The sequence below is a fragment of the Harpia harpyja genome, chromosome Z (assembly GCF_026419915.1).
Source record: "Harpia harpyja isolate bHarHar1 chromosome Z, bHarHar1 primary haplotype, whole genome shotgun sequence".
NCBI classification, from domain to species: Eukaryota; Metazoa; Chordata; class Aves; order Accipitriformes; family Accipitridae; genus Harpia; species Harpia harpyja.
Window position 1 is genome coordinate 81,231,224 of NC_068969.1, and position 20,172 is coordinate 81,251,395.

Below are 20,172 nucleotides of genomic sequence, written 5' to 3' on the forward strand. Positions count from 1 at the left end.
ACTTACCTTACATCTGTGATGATAATGATGTGCTCACAGTTCCCTTGGTGGCAGAAAAGGTATGGAAAGCCAATTTTCAGGGACAAATCATTAAATGTGTAGTCCTCCATTTTAACAGACTGAAGATTTCCATAGCCTCTGTCATGAGATTCTGACCACTCAATAATTGTTCTGAAAACAGAAAGGTCATCAGCATAGCAATGCTATAAACTGTGAATGCACAGAAAAGGAAAGCCTTGGGGGACATGCAAAACTCTTCCCCGGGACACAGTTAACAAGATGGAAATCAAAACAGCTCACAATAGTTTGTAGTAACTTGAGGTCATTTCACAGCAATACCACAACCCCAGAGAACTGTGCACTGTTCTTGTGGAACACCTCCCTTTAAATCCCCACCAGGCAGCTTCCCAAGGAGTTCTAGTCAGAGCATATGCTCTTGATGGCACACATGGAGGTCAAGTTGTTTGCAGCACACTTCTCAGCATTCCAGTAATTCAAGTTACCAGCAGGTCATTTTTGCTCCCTTGGTCAATAACTTTGCTTTAAGGTATTAAAAAGGGGGTTTTTATTTTTGCCAAGGAGAAACACAAAGCTGACAACTGCACAGTTACACTTCCAAAATTTAGCACTGGAAGGGCACTGGCCACTGGTGCAATTATTTCTTGGCTTTTCAGCATACTCCTACACACAAGGCATCTCACTTCTACAAACTGCGTATGTTATCACAAGCCCTTCCACAAAGATCGCTGTTGCTCATGGACAGAAAGAAAAGGAGCAAAATAATTAATTTCTCTGACAAGTCTGGTGTAACAAGAAGAGAGTCCAAACTCACAGCTCTTCCATATCATCCATTTTAACATCTTGATCTCCTAAATCTCACTAGTGTGTCAGCAAGCCCATACTTCCTTAAAATGAACTACTATGTATAGTTTGAATGGATATGACTTGTGCTCAACCAGTGTGAGCTATAGTTCCAAACAAGAGATACCTGAGACTCTTGGCAATGTTATCTCAGATTTCTTTTCTGAACAACAGTCACAGTCTCCTTGTTGACTCTACCACGAAGGCATTCAGCATATTTTCAAGACTGAGCAGAACAACTGACTTCCACACAGCTGAGCTTGTTGTCTTTCTGACCCATCTTCTACCTCACAGGCAGGTCTTTTGGTGGTCAGGGAGCACACTTAAAAAGCCAGTACAGACTGGCATCTGTCAACTTCCACAGCAATCCCATCCAACGGAGCAAAACAGGATTTATGGGGAAAAAAATGCATTCATCCCCTTTTCAGAAGGGAAGTGAGCAGAAGGAGTAAGTAGAGCAAGTAAAGTTAAATGTCTATGTAAAAAACAATACAACATGAAAAGACAGTACGAAAAGCTCATTCTAGCTTCATACACTAGATGTTCCAGTCTTCAAAATGTTGCCGAAATCCGGAATAAAACTCCTTAACAGCAATGAGAAGTTAAGAAGCAGGCACTCCTTTATTGCAGCGCTGGGCACACGGGGGATCGCTCCACCTATCGTGTGCTCAGCGCTGCAATAAAGGAGTGCCTGCTTCTTAACTTCTCATTGCTGTTAAGGAGTTTTATTCCGGATTTCGGCAACAGTTTTGGCGACCCAGGTGGGACCTTGCGAGTGAGACTGGACGAGATCGAGTGGTGATCGAACTCCAGCCGGCACCGAGGGATTCTCAGGGGGGAACCATCGCTCTCGACTCGCAAAGCTCCTCGCAACATTCCCTGGAGAAAGGGTAAGGCACTTCTTCTCTGGAATCTGTTCGGATAGCCTGCCCGTAAGGCACGGCGAAAGCTTCGCAGGGTTGGGGCTCAGAGGGTACCCGTCTGTGGAGAAGCCTAGGCGTCTGCCCGTAAGTCATAAGCGAAAGCTATTGCTGGGTTGGACATCTGTGTATCTGGGATAAGTCTGCCCGTAAGTCATAAGCGAAAGCTATTGCTGGGTTGGACATCTGTGTATCTGGGACAATTGTCATTTGCATTTATCTGGTATTTGATATTTGGTATTTGATACTCGATATTTGATATTTGGCATTTGATATTTGGTTATTAATATTTGGAACTTTGATATTTGATATTTGGTGCATTTGGTATTTGATATATAAGTATAATGGCATTAGCCAAATTATTCAAGAGTAAGAGTATGGGAAATATAACCACTGATGAAAAGATACCGAAAACATCACCATTGGGATGTTTATTGACACACTGGAGTGAATTACATGATGATTTACGTAAAAGTCAAATGATTGAATATTGTAATCATTGGTGGCCTTTGTATGTTTTGGAAGAGCAGGAAAAGTGGCCAACAAATGGAACTTTAAGTTATAATACTATATTACAGTTAATGTTATTTTGTAGGAGAGAGGGTAAATGGAGTGAAGTGCCATATGTGGATCTGTTCTTTTATTTGAGGCAGAGAACGGATTGGCAAAAGGAATGCAAGTTAATTAGTCGAGACAATTTGGTGATGACATTAACTTCAGAAAATAAGAAAGCTGAGTTGTTGTTCGGCTTGTGATATTGGAAGGAGGTGCATTAGATGTACAGTACCAAAGGAAGATGAAATGGAACTAGAATTAGAAATAGCCCCACCAAGGGAGGAGCAGGATCTCTCTCCCTCACATGCACGGGAAAGGAGTATTGAGTCAGAGAGAATAATAGAACCGGATAGTACTAGAATGAGGGAATGACTGGGTGGTGTCGGCTATGGATAATGAACTATGGTCTGTTGGCTAAACCATTATATGAAGTTCTTAAGGGTCCACCATTTGAATGGGGTCCAGATCAGCAGAGAGCTTTCAAGAATCTAAAACAGGCCCTGATGACAGCACCAACCCTGGGACTTCCGGATCTGACTAAAGACTTCCAGTTATTTGTACATGAGAAACAACACCTTGCACTGGGAGTGCTGACTCAGAAGATGGGAAGTTGGAAGCGACCGGTTGGATATTTTTCCAAACAATTGGACTTTGTAAGTAAGGGCTGGCCTGCTTGTTTGAGAGCAGTAGCAGCCACTGTGATGATAATATAGGAGGCCCGAAAATTGACTTTGGGAAGGATGATGGTGGTATATGTACCACATATGGCGATATCAGTGTTAGAGCAAAAGGGGGGCATTGGCTCTCCCCAAGCAGAATGATGAAATATCAGGTAATTTTGATGGAGCAAGATGATGTACTTTTGAAAACCACTAATTTGACTAATCCTGCAGTCTTTTTGAGTTCTATACAGGAAGAAGGACAACAGGAACATGATTGCCTGACTACCATTGAGTATGTATATTCCAGTCGAGAGGATCTGAAGGATGTACCTATGGACAATCCGGACTGGGAATTGTACACAGATGGTAGCAGTTTCGTTGAAAATGGAATCCGCTATGCAGGATATGCGGTAACAACTGAAAAATCAGTTATAGAAGCCAATGCTTTGCCAAGCACAACTTCAGCTCAGAAGACGGAATTAGTGGCTTTGATAAGGGCTTTAGAATTGAGTGAAGAAAAGAAAGTGAATATCTGGACTGATTCGAAATATGCATTTAGTGTGGTCCATGTCCATGGGATTTTATGGAAGGAGAGAGGATTATTATCCTCACAGGGGTCTAACATTAAATATAAAGAGGAGATTTTGCATTTATTACAAACAGTTTGGAAACCAACTGCAGTAGCAATCATGCACTGTAAAGCACATCAATCAGGGAATACAAAAGAGATTGTAGGGAACAGATTAGCAGATAAATCAGCTAGGGAAGCAGCCAAAAGGAATGCTCTACAAATGGCATTAATTCCTACAAAAACTATTGCATTACCAAAGGAAAAACCTAAATATTCAGAGGAGGATGAAAAATTGGGGAGACTATTAAATGCAAGGAAAAATTTGGAAGGATGGTGGGAGACATCAAAAGGACAAGTAGTAATTCCACCATTTGTAATCAGGGAAATAGTACAGACAAAACATAAGGAATGTCATTGGGGAGCAGAAGCATTAGTAAGTCTTTTGAAAAAGCAAGTAGTATCAGTAAAAATGCTTGAAATAGCTAAAATGACAACTGCGAAATGTGAGATATGTTTAAGAAATAATCCAGTTGTAAAGAAGAAGGTTCAAATGGGAATATTGAAATCAGGAATGGAACCAGGGGATTATTGGCAAATAGATTTTTTGGAGTTACCTCGACAGAATGGGTATCGATACATTCTGGTGGGGGTTGATACGTTTACAGGATGGCCAGAAGCCTTTTCCTGTCGGACCAATCAAGCAAAGGAGGTCATTAAATGGTTATTACAAGAAATTATCCCGAGATTTGGAGTACCAATTGGAATCTCTTCTGATAGAACTTCCCATTTTGTTGCAGAAGTGGTCCAGGGTGTTAGTAGAATTTTGGGAATTACATGAGACTTACACACACCTTGGAGACCACAATCTAGTGAGAAAGTGGAAAGAATGAATCAAACACTGAAAAGACAAATTAGTAAAATATGTCAGGAAACTAATTTGAAATGACCTCAAGCACTCCCACTGACCCTTTTACGAATTCGGGTTCAGCCAAAGAGTGGGACATTAATCAGTCCCTATGAACTATTATATGGTAAACCTTATGAATCTCTTGAACCAAATCTGAGCATACATTTAAAAGGAAAACAAGATGTATATAACTATCTGCTTTCTTTAGGAAAAACTTTAACTGCACTTCGGAGTGTGGTTGTTTGGAACAGACCTCTGTCTTTGGAAAATCCAGTACATGATTTCCAACCAGGTGATTATGTCTATGTGAAGACATGGACTTTTGAACCTCTTCAGGAACGCTGGAAAGGACCCTTTCAAGTATTGTTGACTACTTTCACCGCTGTCAAGATTGCTGAATCAGATGCATGGATCCACTATACTCGGGTGAAGAAAGCTCCATCATCTTGGAAAGTTATATATAGAGACCCATGAACCTTAAAACTGACTTTGAAGCATGCCTAATCTTCCATATAATTTTGAAATCTGGGGAAAATGCATTTTGATTTGGAAAATAATATTAGTAGGGGTCTGGTCTGAGATTGTGGCTGAACAACAAGTAACAGTGAACTATAGGGGTATTCTGGGATTGGGATGTAACTTTACTCAGATTCCAGAATTTGATCCTGACAAATTAGAAATTAGTTGGATGAGAGATAAAGGAAAAGGCAAGTATCTACCAGGACAAATTGAGCTGAAGAAAAAGACAAGAAATAAGAAACAAACTGAACAATTAATTTACCTCCCAAAGAAAACTCAGGAAGAAAATTTGATGGTAGGATTGATTAAGGGATTTGCTAATTTCCAGAATGTGACACAAATTACTGCCTGTTTACCAATACCAAGGGCAGTTGGTGAATCCGTTCCATGGGGAATTTTGACAATGAATTTAACTAATTTAGAACATAGAAATGTGACTACCCACTGTGAACAAAGGCCAGTAGTTAGATGACAAGAACAAGTGACAATTATCAAGAAACAATGGAAGTCTCCAGGGAGCAGGGCAGATTGTGAAAAATTATTAAATTCTGTTTTTATTAAAGTTAGGAGATTTCATAATGTAGGATATTGTACTTATGATGAACAAGTTAAGAAAAATACAACTCAAATGATCATGGAATAGAAATGTAACAAGGCTAATCAGACAATGTTAGAAAGGACAATTAGTTGAGACTCAGTGTGGTCTATGACTATACTGTCTCAATTCCAATATATGGCTAAAGCTCCTTGGTGTTTTACTTAGGATGGAACCATTTTTACAACTTAGCCATCGGTAAATGATAAAGGGAGTACATTACGAGAAAAGGAAAATTCAGTACCGTAGTGGAAATGTGAGAAAATATACAATTACAGTACTAAAGACATGACAATCCAAAGAATTCCACCTTTAGCAGCAACCGTGAAGTATGGCTGCTTGTGTAGAGGACTTAAAAATGATCTTCAATTGACTGAAACCCTTAAACCTAAAAGAGGAACAATATTTAGTTGCAGAAAAACTACTATTCAGAGTCCAGGACACTTAGCTTGGACAATGAGTGATGGAACCTGGACAACCCACCTGCCTCTTCATGGGAAGGTAAAACAAATCACTTTGGGAATGCCAACATTATGTCCAATTTGGAAAAAGTCTCCTTTTAAAGGATCATTAGAAAATTTGAAATTGAAACGGGCAAAAAGGTCAGAAATAGATGATGAATGGAATGAACCCTCCACTGGAGTTAGAATTAGTTGAGCCCTAGAATCTCTACTAACCCCTTTGGCAATATATAGGAATCGAGACTGGCTGTACCAACTAACAGGACAAGTAGAGAAACTGGCCAATGTGACCAGAAAAGGATTGAGAGATCTAAATATATAATTACAGGCCACTTCCAAAATGACTCTACAAATAGAATGGCTTTAGATATGCTTTTACTCAAAGCACACGGAGTGTGTGGATATTTAAAAGACAGAATAGACCATTGTTGTATACACATTCCGAATGTAACTCAGGATGTGGAACATGATTTGGAATTATTGGGAAAAATTGAGAAAGACACTCAAGAGTTGCAACAAGATATGCAAGAGAGTTAGATAGACAAGATCTTTAAGGGATTAGGTTAAAATCTGAGTTCTTGGATCAAATCATTGATTAGTACAATATTAACCTTGTTGATAATTTTTGTAATGATCATTTTATTACTTTTTGAAAAGGCAAATTACTCGTTAAACTTTTTTTTAATCGCATGATCATCCAAGCTGTTGCAAGACAACAAGACGGACAAACAATCTCAGAGTTTCCTCCACCATATAGTAAGTGATTAGTAAAATGATAGTGAAAGTATTGAAATGATTTTCAAAACTTTCAAAGGGGGGAATGTTGAAAATATTTTGATAAAGAAATTAAAATCCAATTATATATAAGAGTTTGGTTTGATTAAGAAGTAGAAAATTGTGAAGCATAATGTATAGCAGTGTTAAGTTTGAAATGTAGTCATAGAAACTTTAGGAACTGTGTTATGTGTGACCATAGGAACCTTAGTATTGTTAAGTTTGAAATAAACAAACCACAGAAACCTCACCAGGAAGATACTGGTCTTTCTATGTTTTGTTTCAAAAACTAAGGAAACCGTCATGGACACCAGTTTGCTGCTTGGAAACCCCCTTATCGAGGATTCCAATCAGTAGAGTTAAGTGAAATTGACCAATGATTGTTTTAACATAAGAATATTAATAAGGTGGTATGATTAAAAGACCAATCATTGAAAAGGAATTAACATTTTGTTTGGAAATCTAGTGAATATGTATAACAGGTGTGTATTTAACTGTATAGTTAAACCAGACAGGTGCACACGATAGGTGGAGCGATCCCCCGTGTGCCCAGCGCTGCAATAAAGGAGTGCCTGCTTCTTAACTTCTCATTGCTGTTAAGGAGTTTTATTCCGGATTTCGGCAACAAAAATACCAGAAATCATAACCAAAATGAAATAAATTTCCTGTCCCTTAATGTTTTCCTTCATCAACGTCTACAAATACTGTACCTGCTCAGATCTCTGCACTCTGGGTATCTTTTATCATTATAAAAGATGCCTTCAAAATAAAAGAAAGCAGACTTGTAGAGATCCTGAGAGAGAGAGACGGAGAAAGAAAGAGAGATTAGTCTGCATTAGTGTTATGAGAGATTAAACACCTTAAACAAGAACATGGCAAAAAACAAGCACTTTAAGTATCTAAACAAGGTATCTGCTTCCCATAAGCTCCATCTTTTGTTGTTACTGTCAAAACAGCCTTTATATGAACAAGTAGCTTGAGCAGAGAGAAGACGACCAGGAAAGGTTGTGCTTTATTACCCACATAACTTTTTTACCTTTAAATTGTCCTCTTCCAAGTTCTTTCTGGCATATAAGAGGGTGTTGTTTTGGTTTGTGCTGTAACTCCTTAAAGACTGAGGCCAGATAGCAGCGTATATTATCAAACTGATCACAAGACATGTGCAGGGCTTAAGAAACAGTTACAAGAAGCAGGAGACAGCCTTCTGCAGTGAACCTTGAAGCAGGGAGATGCCTCAGATCAAAAACCCACAGCAAGCAGGGAACCATATTGTTCAGGTACTTTATTACATTTTACTAAAGAAAAAAAATATCCTCCCCCAAAAATCACCTTTGTTTCAAGAGCAATACAGCTAACATGCAAGTCTATCCTAGGCTGGGGAAAACAGGTCAGCTACCTTGCACAGCATTCATTACTGGAAGTGAGGAGAGGTTGAAGGACATTGACTAAACCCTCTCAAACCACTGCAGAGTGGAACACTTCTATACTGACTGCTGCTCAGGGAGCCATTCTACATATGCTGTATATGCAACTGTGCACAGCTACAACACATACAAGTGATGCTAAGATACCCTGTATACATACACAGTTGACCTGTTAAGTTACAGCATACAATTTTTCCATATTTTCAACTGCAGTTTGAAGAAAAGCAGGGTTTCATGACCTTTCAGCAAAAACCTCTATCAGCAATTATACACTAGCATTCAGATGTTGTACAAAGCCTATTTAAATCCTGTATTTTCTTCAAGTATACAGAAAACTGCAAGGAATCCTTCACTGATGGGCCGGCCTTAAGAGCATTTTGATAAAGAATGTCTTCAATATGCATGAACACATAGTTTTACCATACTGAAGTGGTCCCAACCTTTACATCTCTAATTACACAGTATCACAGCTCTCAGTTAAGTGAAGGTTATGTTTATTCATCAACAGATGCATGTGCAGGCAGGTCAGACATAATGACTGGGGAAGGTAACTTCAAGGAGCAAGGAGCTTGGTTCCTTTCCATGACTAACATGGTGACCAGCTCACTCCAATTCTGTAACTTGGGAGTTGCTCACTGCTCGTTAAGTCACAGAATCCTGATGAACTTTTTACATGTCTGGCGAGAGGCAGCCTCTGACCTGCAAGAGCTTACAGTGGAAAAGAAAAGGCTGAGAAAGAGTGAAAGACAAGAAGTGAACATGAATGATTTTACAGGCTGGGTACAGTAGCACAAGCAGACTAAATAAGAATCAAATGGGAAAACTGTGGACAACTAGGTACTCCGGATCCTCAGACCAGTCTTAATGTGTCTTTATTAACAGAGAATGAATGTTCCTTTGTGCCCAGAGGTCTCTCTGAGCTATTAACTCTAAGGTGTCAAAAGACAGGAAATGGCAGACACTGGGGCCAGAGATGGGACTCATAACTGGAGATGACCTGCATGAAGGCATAGTGGTAGGAATGTTTTACATTCTCACAATTTGTTTCAGCTCTGTTACTGTCACCCTCCCTGGCTATCTAACCACAAACTGTTAAGTACTGCCATGCTCTGGCAACTCCTTACCAGCTTCTGTGGGACACAGTTCTGAAAGAGCCAGTCCTTTAAAGCTGCTCCAAACTTCAGAAAACAGCTGTTTGTCATAGTGAACAGAAGGCCAAGGGAGCCACTGTTATAAACTTCTTGGGAATTTGAGTCAGGTCTTTTCTGATTAATGCTAGCTAGAGGTATGACTCAAACATTGCTTCCTCCCAGACTTTGCATTATCCTTCAGTTTGCAAGGAGGGATGCCCTATTGTTTCTCCAGGGAATCCCAACAGTAGTAGTAACCACATAAAAGATCCATGATCCTTGTTAAAAGTAGCCATATATGTGGAATAAAATAACTCAATATTGCCCAGTTCTCTTAAACATCCCCCGGATGTTGGTTTGACTAAGGTGTTTGTTTACCAAAAAAACAAACCAAACCAAACCAAATAAGGCACAGAATAGAACAGAGTATTTCAGTTGGAGGGGACCTACAACAATCATCTAGTCCAACTGCCTGGCCACTTCAGGGCTGACCAACAGTTAAAGCATGTTATTAAGGGCATTGTCCAAATGCCTTTTAAAACATGTACAGGCTTGGGGCTTTGACCACCTCTCTAGGAAGGCTGTTCCAGTGTTTGACCACCCTCTCAGTAAGGAAATGCTTCCTAATGTCCAGCCTGAATCTCGTCTGACACAGCTTTGAACGATTCCCACACGTCCTATCACTGGATCCCAGGGAGAAGAGATTGGCAGCTCCCTCTCCACCTCCCCTCCTCAAGAAGCTGTAGAGAGCAATGAGGTCACCCCTTGGCCTCCTTTTCTCCAAACCAGACAAACCCAAAGTCCTCAGCGGCTCCTCACAGGACATGCCTTCCAGCCCTTTCACCAACTTTGTTGCCCTCCTCTGTATGCATTCAAGAATGTTCACATCCTTCTCAAATTGTGGGGCCCAGAACTGCACACAGTACTCAAGGTGAGGCTGCACCAACACTAAATACAGTGGGATAATCACCTCTTTTGACCGGCTGGTTATGCTGCGTTTGACGCACCCCAGGATGGGGTTTGCCCTCTTGGCTGCCAGGGCACACTGCTGACTCATGGTGAGCCTGCTGTCAACCAGCACCTCCAGATCCCTTTCTGCAGGGCTGATCTCCAGCCACTCCTCTCCCAATTTATATTTGTGACTGGCGTTACTCTGTCCCAGGTGCAGAATCCAGCATTTAAACTTGTTAAATTTCATCCCATTAATCATTGCCCAATGAAGAAAAAGCAAAGAATAAAATCACAAAACCCAGAAGTAGCAGCAATGAAAGAAGTTAGGCCTATTTACACAAGTAAAATCCCAGAAGTCTCTCTTATTCTCTCTGTATCAGCGGACAAGCTACACTTGTTTACTTAACCAATAAGAGCAGCAACTTGATGCTTTCACTGAGCCCATGTACTCAAACTGCACTTCAAGAGAAGCGAAAGCTGTCATCGACAGCTAACTTATTTACACAGCCTTTCCTGCAGACTCTCAGAGCACCACTCTGATTTAAATCAGTCTCTACGATCCTTAAATTAGTCAGAAGTTATCTTCTCTATTTGGAAAAGCTAACATATTTCTGGCAGGTCATGGTGCCACTTCCTTCCTAAACTGAAAGAAAATTCTAACCCCCTGATGGCTGATTACCTGTCTGCTGAAGCAACATGTGAATTTTACTGTGAAGACTTGCCACACACTGAGCCTATACTTCAATGCAAGTTCACAATCACGCTTGAGGAAAACAAACAAATGGAATGCATGTACACCACTCATTAACAACTCCTGCCGGAAGGCAAGGCATGGTGGCATGCACTTACTTTGGGGAAATTGTTGATGTGAGGTAGCCTAACCTCAGCCCTGTTGAGGCCATGGCAGCTTCACATGACTCTTCTGCAGGCCCAGGAGCAGAGTCTCAACTCTCTGGTCTCAGTACTAATCAGCTAGTGCTTTACTAGCTAGTGGTAGAAAGACTCTTCTATTTACTTCACATAAATGAAAGGACTAGTATCTGGGATGTCTTTCTGTCTCCTTAAACAAGAATGTGCCATGTTTTCACTGTTACATATACAAATATATAACATCCTCTGGTTTCTCTCAGACTGTATATCATCTATTATTTGATTGATATTATATTGATAATATACTATATTATTAATATATAATATTGGTGGAACAGCGGGGCCCCAAGTGTGATAATCAGCCTAGTTGGAGGCCAGTAACTAGCAGAGTACTCCAAAGGTCAATACAGGGTCCAGTTCTGTTTAATATCTTAATTAATGATCTGGATGATGAGGCAGAGTGTACCTTCAGCAAGTTTGCCACTGACACAAAACTGAGAGGAGCAGCTGATGTACCAGATGATCATGCTGCCACCCAGAAGGACATTGACAGGCTGGAAAAATACACCAACAGGAACTTCATGAAGTTCAACAAGGAAAAGTGCAAGGCCCTGTACCTGGGGAGAACAACCCCATCCACCACTACGTGCTGGTGATACAAGATGCTTTACATCTTGTGTTGCGAGGAGAATAGAGTGGCCTTGTTATGCTGACTAGCAGTGGATAAGAAAACCTGTATGTTGCAAAATGTCTAAGATACCAGAGGAAATTGCTTTTGGTTGACCTTGCAGTTCCCTGGGAAGATGAGAACCTTAGGCCCTTTTTAGATAATTTAGCTTAAAAGCATCAATGTGGCTTGTGTTAAAAGAATGAAAATCAAGAAAAGATAAGTATTAGAGTTACTAATGAACATTCTTTAGGATAAGTTGTATCAAAACTTGTAAAGTGTCCCACTGCGCAGAATCGCTAGAAGAGGGTGAACTAGCGGACAAGTGAGGAAGACTATCGAAGACCACCAGAGGACCCTTGAAGACCACCAAAGATCTCGAGTGCGCCTGTGCCAAGGACATTTACATATAATCATAAGTTCCCAGAATTCAGATGAATATGTTAATTATTTCCAGGAAAAATCCTGAACATGTATATCCATCTTGTATATAATCTCACCTGTTGAAAGAATTGGTGTACACAACAGGTGGAGCAATCCCCTGTGTATCCAGCACTGCAATAAAGAATGCCTGCTTTCTAAAACTCCAAAATTGAGTCTTAGAGAGTTTCTGAAGTGCCAACTTACGGTAACATTGGGAGCCCCTCAGCTGGAAAGCAACTTGGCAGAAAAGAACCTGGGGGTCCTGGTGGGCATCAAGTTGACCATGAGCCAGCAATGTGCCTTGCAGCAAAGAAGGCAAACGGGATCCCGTACTGTGTTAGACGAAGGATTGCCAGCAGGTTGAGAGGTGATCCTTCCTCCCTGCTCAGCACTACTGAGGCCACATGTGGTGTCCTGTGTCCAGTTCTGAGCTCCTCAGTACAAGAGAGACCTGGACATACTGGAGAGAGAGTCCCACAAGGGCCATGAAGATGAAGAACTGGAGCATCTCTCCTGTGAGGAGAAGCTGAGAGATGGAACTGTTCAGCCTGGCAAAGAGAAGGTTCAGGGGGGATCTTATTAACATACACAAATACCTCTACGGAGGGTGCAAAGAAGATGAAGCCAGGCTCTTTTCAGTGGCGCCCAGTGACAGGACAAAAGGCAAAGGGCACCAACTGAAACACAGGAGGTTCCCTCTGAACATCAGAATTTTCACTGTGAGGGTGACAGAGCACTGGCACAGGTTGCCCAAGGAGGTTATGGAATCTCCATCCTTGGAGATATCCAAAAGCCATCTGGACATGCTCCTGGACAACTGGCTGTAGGTGGCCTTGCTTGAGCAGGGAGGTTGGACCAGATGTCCTCCAGAGGTCCCTCCCAACCTCAACCATTCTGTGATATGATACATATTATATGTGATATAATATCAAAATGATGCAATTTCAGTATTTTCAATTAGAGTACTTTTTCTTTATTGAACCCTTTTGCACCTCCTCAGAGAACACCTGGCAATTGTGGGAGAGGGGAATAATCTTCATTCCTACTTTTGATCAGCACCCAGTTGCAAACACCAAAGCATGTAAATTCCGAGGGGGATGGTCCACATTTAGCTTGCTATTACCTTTGGTCCTGTAGAACATAGCTCAAAGTAAAATCAGTCCATGACAATACACCTATGCAAGAACTCACTGCTAGTGTTACTACTTTCCAGTGGTAGCATTAATGATGTTTTTCTTGACATCGCACAAAACAGGTCAGCTTGGCAGTGCCACCAGGAAGTATTTACTTGCAGTGCAACCCACAAGCAGAACTGATGCCACTGAATTTAGCGCTGAAGAAAAAACAATAAAAAAACACTCTGCCTCCCTCTCTCCTCTTATGTTTTCAGAGCTCCTATACATGTAGAGGGTTCCACATAGAAGGTTTTACCTTGCTGATGTGCTCTGGTGCTTGATCGGTCTGACTGCTGAACTCACCACCTATCTGGAGGTCACTGGCGCAGGAAATCGAGTCTCTCAGCTCGGTGAGCTTCTGGCTGCCCAGTACAAGCACTGTCTGATACGGTTTGTGATCTTTATGCTAAGAAGAAAACAGCATACATGCTTAAAATAAAAATCACTTGCCAGCATCAGTACTGCTCTTCAGTTGACAACTTGAGGTCATTAATGGCACCATATGGCACATGACCTCTCCATACAAGATTTTAAACAGCATCTTGCCTCAGCCTTTCCTAAGGCTGCCATTTACCAGTTTTACTCAGAAACTCAAAAGTCACATTCCCCACCAGAAAGGGCAGGGAAGATAGAAAGTCTGAGCACACTTATCCCAAATCCAGAAAGAGTACTTCAGTTTTCATGTATTTAGTTTCAGATTTTTAACTTTCTGTGAAATCAATTAACTACAGAGTAATTATTGTAAAAAATTTCCTTCTGTAAACCACTAGTGGAATGAAAATCAGATTCTGAAAAAGCCTTAAGAAGTTACCACAGTTGTAAGGTTTGCCACACTCCCACAGTGGACTCACTGATTTTAATTGCTTAGGAAGCAAGATATTACCTCAGCAGTGAAGAGACATCAGAAAACAACGTAGAGAATTTAGTACCAACCTTCTGAAATATGACAGGATAGTAGATGTTCAGAGTTAAAAGTAGTTCTCCCTCCTCAACTAGATCTGTTGGATTGTCTGGCCTCTTTCCAATTGCATGTGACTCCTGGAGAAAGAGAGAGAGATTATATTGGCAACCACTTATATATCATAGCCCCTAGATGAAAGTCTGAGAAATGCTGTTCTAACTGTAACTCGATTTTTGACTGTGTAGCCTTCTGAATTGGTAACAGCCTACTTTCTCCAAGACAGAAAGGTGAGAAACTGCTGTAATTACAGATTTCAAGCATTTTCCTTCATTCCTCAGCTCTGGAGAAACTGAGGTGCTTTCAGCAGTTACGAGATAGCTGGCTACTCCTTGGCTACTGAGCGGCCCTACATAAAGGATTTAAAGCCTGCTGCCACTCTGCCCTCACGGAACCCAGCTGCTACCAACTTCCATCGCTTAATGCTTTGAAATGCTCTTTCAATGCTTTCACATGTAAAGGGGGATCGCAACCCTCAACTTGAGATAGACTGACCTAGAAACTAGCCATAGCATGAGGTATATGAAAACAAAAATTAGTGCAACACTTCTTCTTATTAGGGAAGCTTGACATAGCTGGAGGTCTCCAGTTCTTCAAAATCCAAACCCAAAATCCAGCACTGCCCTTTCCACACTACATTTTCAAAAAGAAGTGAAAGCACTTCCACATTTCCATCTGAGACTGTGTTTAAGACATAGCCCAGCTGTGAGAATGAGGGAGGGCACTTTTCTGTGGCTGTCAGTTTCCTCCTTTTTCAACAAATCAAGAGAGAATACTGACTGCAAAAACACTTCCCACCAGCACAAAGTGTTCTCCAGATTTAGTAACAGGAGCGTGTACTGCTGCGAGACTTCAGGTCAGAGATACTTGTGCTCTATCCCTTGCATCTCCCTTCTTCAGGCGACACATTCCAAACTCACATTTCTTATTGCTCTCACCCTGTTCTAGGACACTGTGGCCCCAACCAGCTCTGACACACAAACCAGTTACCACAGCTTCCTTAAAGGATGTAGTAACTGACCACATGCTCATTCTGCAGAAACAGAAGTTAAGACACCACTCACTGAAATCCTTTATGAAGATACTGCAAATATTTTCTCAGCTATGCCCTAGGCCAACATCCCAACACAGTTGTTGCATCTCAGCTGATACATGATGTTTACATCATGTGCCTGTGCCTCTGGACAGTTGAAACAAGATCACTCATGACAGACCAGGAAACCTCAAGGGAAAGAAATATCTAATACTGACAATTGAGGCTCCTTCCTCACTACACTTCTATCCCTACTTTTTACAGTAGTTCATGGCCTACTTGTTCAAGCCATGGACTCCAGCACTGCAAAATTTAAGAACTTAAGTTTTCCTGTTTAGGACTTTGGTGGTTGTGATGAAATCTTAAAAAAAGAGGTACTAGGCATAGTTAAAGGAATTCCAAGATGGCTTTTGAAGGGCTGATCGCTACAATCCTGGTTCCTGACAGCTCAAAATGGCTGAGAAACTTGGGTTACAAAGCCCAGAATTAGGAACTTACTGCCACCATGCTCCTACCGTCTTCCTCCTTCAGCCCTACAGAAACTAGCTCACAATCATTTACACATTAAAGCTTAGATTCCAACACAGGACTCCAGGAGCAAAAACATTTTGCATTTTATCTAGCTCTACAGTAAGTTCACATGTGAGACTTGATCCCCTACACAATGCTTTAGTAGCAATCAAATAAAAGCAGTCATAGAGTAGTAATGAGCTGGAGTTCCTCCATACTACATTTGGTACTAACAGACTGTAAGAGCAGAGTTCCTGTCCTATCTGTCATAAAAATGTCTTTAATCTTTATCATTACCTGCAAACTCCTACCTGCAAACATTTACAGTGTACAGAGATTCATAGTGATGAAAAAAAAAGCAGCAAGAAGCTGGCTTTTGCACGTGCTGAACTGTCTTGAAATCCTACAAGATGACAGGGAACTTACCATCTCATAGGCAAGAGTTTCTTGTCTGCAAGCCCGATCCACAATAATTGTTTCTTCTCTCCTCTCTAATGCCTTCTTTCTAATTCTGAGGGGCAGGAACACAGGACAAAATTTTGTTCAACAACTTCCATGCAGAATCTCCAGGTATATTTTTAAATGATACAAGCTACTACAGAGCAGCTTTCAAAGAGCAGGATTTCTGCCTGTCTTAGTACTACAGACTAACTTATAATACTTTTGTCTCCTGACTCCCATAAAACCTGGGAGTACACAGGCCCACTTGGGGATTTCAGCTTGTGTTTTTCTCTCCCCTCATGTGCAAATTACAGGGGTTTTGTGGGCAGTTTTACACTTACAAGAAAAAACAGCAAAACATTGTCTAAAGAGACTCTCCTAGAAAGAACACTTTGCTACCTTTGAGGAAGCTGTTTCAACTATCACTCCCACTTCAGACAAACTCAATTCATGCTCAAGCAAAAACAAGAAAAAACCCACAAATATTCTCAACTGCATGACATAAATACTTTCCTAAAAAAAATTCGGTATCATTTGTAGAAGAAAGAATATCATACATAGAATATCTACTAAAATACATGTATTTAACCACTGCATGAACACCAAACCCTTTTTTAATTTCCATGACAAGTCTATTTACCCTCCAGACCTTCCTGAAGGTGTTCAGTAACAGCCAGAGTTAACACTGATCACAACCTTAACTGATTTCTTTGCATTAGCACTACGCAAGCTGAAATTCAAGTACAGCAAAGGCCCAAACTGGCCAAGTATGAGTTCAAAGTTCACTAACTGATAGAAAATTAACATACATTGCTCAACCTCTGAAACGCACCAGTATTATCAATGAATTCTGTAAAGAGTGGATTCAGATAAAGAGGTATCCAGCTACAACTTCAGTATTTACACGTTGGCTGTTACAATGTGACTGTGGCTTACTAGAGGCAAGAGCTCCAGCTTTATTTCACAAGGCTTTGGAGAAACCTCCTGCACATAATTATGAGAAGTCCCCTGCATGCTCCAAACTTAGGCACTAGTTCAGATCTACCCAGGTCCAGAAACCCTAAGTTCTTCCAATAAGAAAGACGGCATATTCTGTATATCTTAATAAAAAAATTCCTAAGTAACATTCAAGCAGAAGGATCATACCAATTATCCTATTGTAAGCTGGTGTTTCTGCCCCTAGAGTATTTCTGGACACTGTTTCAGAAAGTACACCATTGCCTGGAAAGGGAACAGCAGCCAGCCATGCTTTTGTGCTCGTTTTCCATCCCACCCCATATCAGGGTACTGTGAGTGTACTGTAATGACATACCGAAGAGTTAGCAGACTGCTATCTTCAGGAATAACATCTGGGTCCTTTTCTTTATCAGAAGACATTAACATATCAATGCTAGGACAATAAAGAAAATAACTATTATACATTTTTTCATACTTACTCATTGTGGTTTAACCCCAGCCAGCAACTAAGCACCATGCAGCCGCTCACTCACTTCCCCCCCCACCTAGTGGGATGGGGGAGAAAATCAGGAAAAGAAGTAAAACTCACAGCTTGAAATAAGAACGTCTTAATAGAACAGAAAAGAAGAAACTAATAATGATAACAATAACACTAATAAAATGACAACAGCAATAATAAAAGGATTGGAATATACAAATAATGCACAACGCAATTGCTCACCACCCACCAATCAACACCCAGTTAGTCCCAGATTGGTGATCCCCAACTCCCCCCAGTTTATATACTAGACGTGACATCACATGGTATGGAATACCCCGTTGGCCAGTTTGGGTCAGCTGTCCCAGCTGTGTCCCCTCCCAACTTCTTGTGCCCCTCCAGTCTTCTTGCTGGCTGGGCATCAGAAGCAGAAAAATCCTTGACTTTAGTCTAAACATTACTTAGCAACAACTGAAAACATCAGTGTGTTATCAACATTCTTCTCATACTGAACTCAAAACATAGCACTGTACCAGCTACGAGGAAGACAATTAACTCTATCCCAGCTGAAACCAGGACACTTCTAAAGCCCAAATCAGGCCAAAAGGGCAGTATGGTTGTTAAGATAAAGAACCAGAAGACAAAGAGTCCTGGAATTTATATCTGGCTTTCACAGAGATTGGGTAAATTTTACCTTTACTTTGCATTCTGCCTCATGGAGCATAGTTGCCTACACAGGTTTAACAAGCCCCATTCAAAATGTGTGTCCAATACTTCTTATGAACTAAAAATGCCAGTTGACTTTTTCAAATCTCATCCACCTATTCTCATTTTCTAATGATATAGGGTAAAATAGATTGAACCGAAAGGCATCATCAACCTCAACCTGTATAGTAAAGCTAAGACACACACCCCCCCCCCCCCCCAGGCACGAACACAGGCAAGCCACATTTACACAAGCTGTCATTGCTGTATTATGGCATCAGTTCATGCCACATTTCTTTCAGTGGGAATAAGACAACACTTCTGCCAGAAGTGACAGGTCCACTCTTCCTTGTATCCTTCCTTCCATCCTGAGACCCCTTTCACCCTCACTCTGCTTGTGTTTGCACAGAATCCAAAGTATAGCTAACCATAGTTTTTTGCTGCAGTGCAAATCACTGCAGGATGTGGGAAGGAAAAGTGGAACTGCTTTTGGCTGCAGCAATGATTTAAACTGATCATACAAACATTCGGTTTTCATAACATAAATGAGGATGGAATTTGTCATAAACACGCCACAAAAAAAATTAATCCTGTGGCATACCGTATCTGTTCCCCTGCCAGTTTTCTAACATAAGGTTCCCCCATGCCATTCCACAAACAGACCAAATGATCCACCTGAAGGCTTCAGATTAGACACTACAATAGTATCAATTACCTTTTCAGAAACATACAGAATAATGCTGACTCAAAGACAGTAATAATTTTGTATTAATCACAAAATAATTTTATCCAACTTAAAAACAGTCCAAGAAAATATTATTTAAAGGAGAGAAGTATCACCTGCTTTGAAACAGACTTTATCTCTTTTGTCTCTCTAGTGTTTGCAGACTATATAAAGGCAGGGCTTATACCACTGCCTAAGTCCACATGCAGTTTGAATCCCAGCAAACTCTTGCACAAACCCATCCCTTTACAGGACAAACAAACCACTGGTGAAGTCCAGGAAAAAATTTTGGAGCATATCATTTATTCTCGATATAATTTATGATTTGATTATATTCTTTTTCATTATAATCTTATAATGTTCCTCATGTCAACAACACTAAGCTAGGTAATACTATCACTGCAGTAATGAATAAGCCTTTAGATTGGAACTGTACAGAAATATACAGTAATTGAGAAATAGAAGTCTGGAATCAACTGGCATCAGCTGACAATAAGCAAAAGTCAGAGACAAAATTTTGGTTGTGGGTAGATGGCCTAGTTCTGACAACTCAATAAAGTCACACTGGATTGAAGATAATTTGAATTTACTATTGTTTAGTTAGTTTCTTACAATCCAGCAGTACACAAAGAGTTTTAACTTTCCTGTCTTCCAGATTTCATCCCAAACAGAAAATCATTATTTTTAAGTTACTGAGAAAATGCGGTTCCTTCAGAAGCACCATTTCAAAAGAAACTATGCAGCAATTAGTTACAACCTCTTGGAAACAGAATCAACCTTATCCTTAGATTCCCACTTGAGGAAGTGGAGGCAGAGACAACTGAGTGAGTCCTGTATCAAGTGCAGACTGAACCACTGCTGAGGCACAGCAATTTAAATAACACAAAGGAAAACAGCACTT

At 40.7% G+C, this 20,172-nt stretch overlaps 1 protein-coding gene across 1 annotated transcript in view; it reads right to left on the reverse strand.

The window, feature by feature from the left end:
- SNAPC3 (small nuclear RNA activating complex polypeptide 3) overlaps positions 1-20,172 on the reverse strand; it is a 38,546-nt gene that overhangs the window by 3,145 nt on the left and 15,229 nt on the right. The window contains exons 2-7 of the mRNA XM_052778812.1: positions 17,720-17,797; positions 16,393-16,477; positions 14,399-14,503; positions 13,722-13,871; positions 7,536-7,618; positions 7-171 (exon numbers count right to left, since the gene is read on the reverse strand). Coding sequence (XP_052634772.1) covers positions 7-171; positions 7,536-7,618; positions 13,722-13,871; positions 14,399-14,503; positions 16,393-16,477; positions 17,720-17,797 — 666 coding nt within the window. The remainder of the gene's footprint in view (positions 1-6; positions 172-7,535; positions 7,619-13,721; positions 13,872-14,398; positions 14,504-16,392; positions 16,478-17,719; positions 17,798-20,172) is intronic.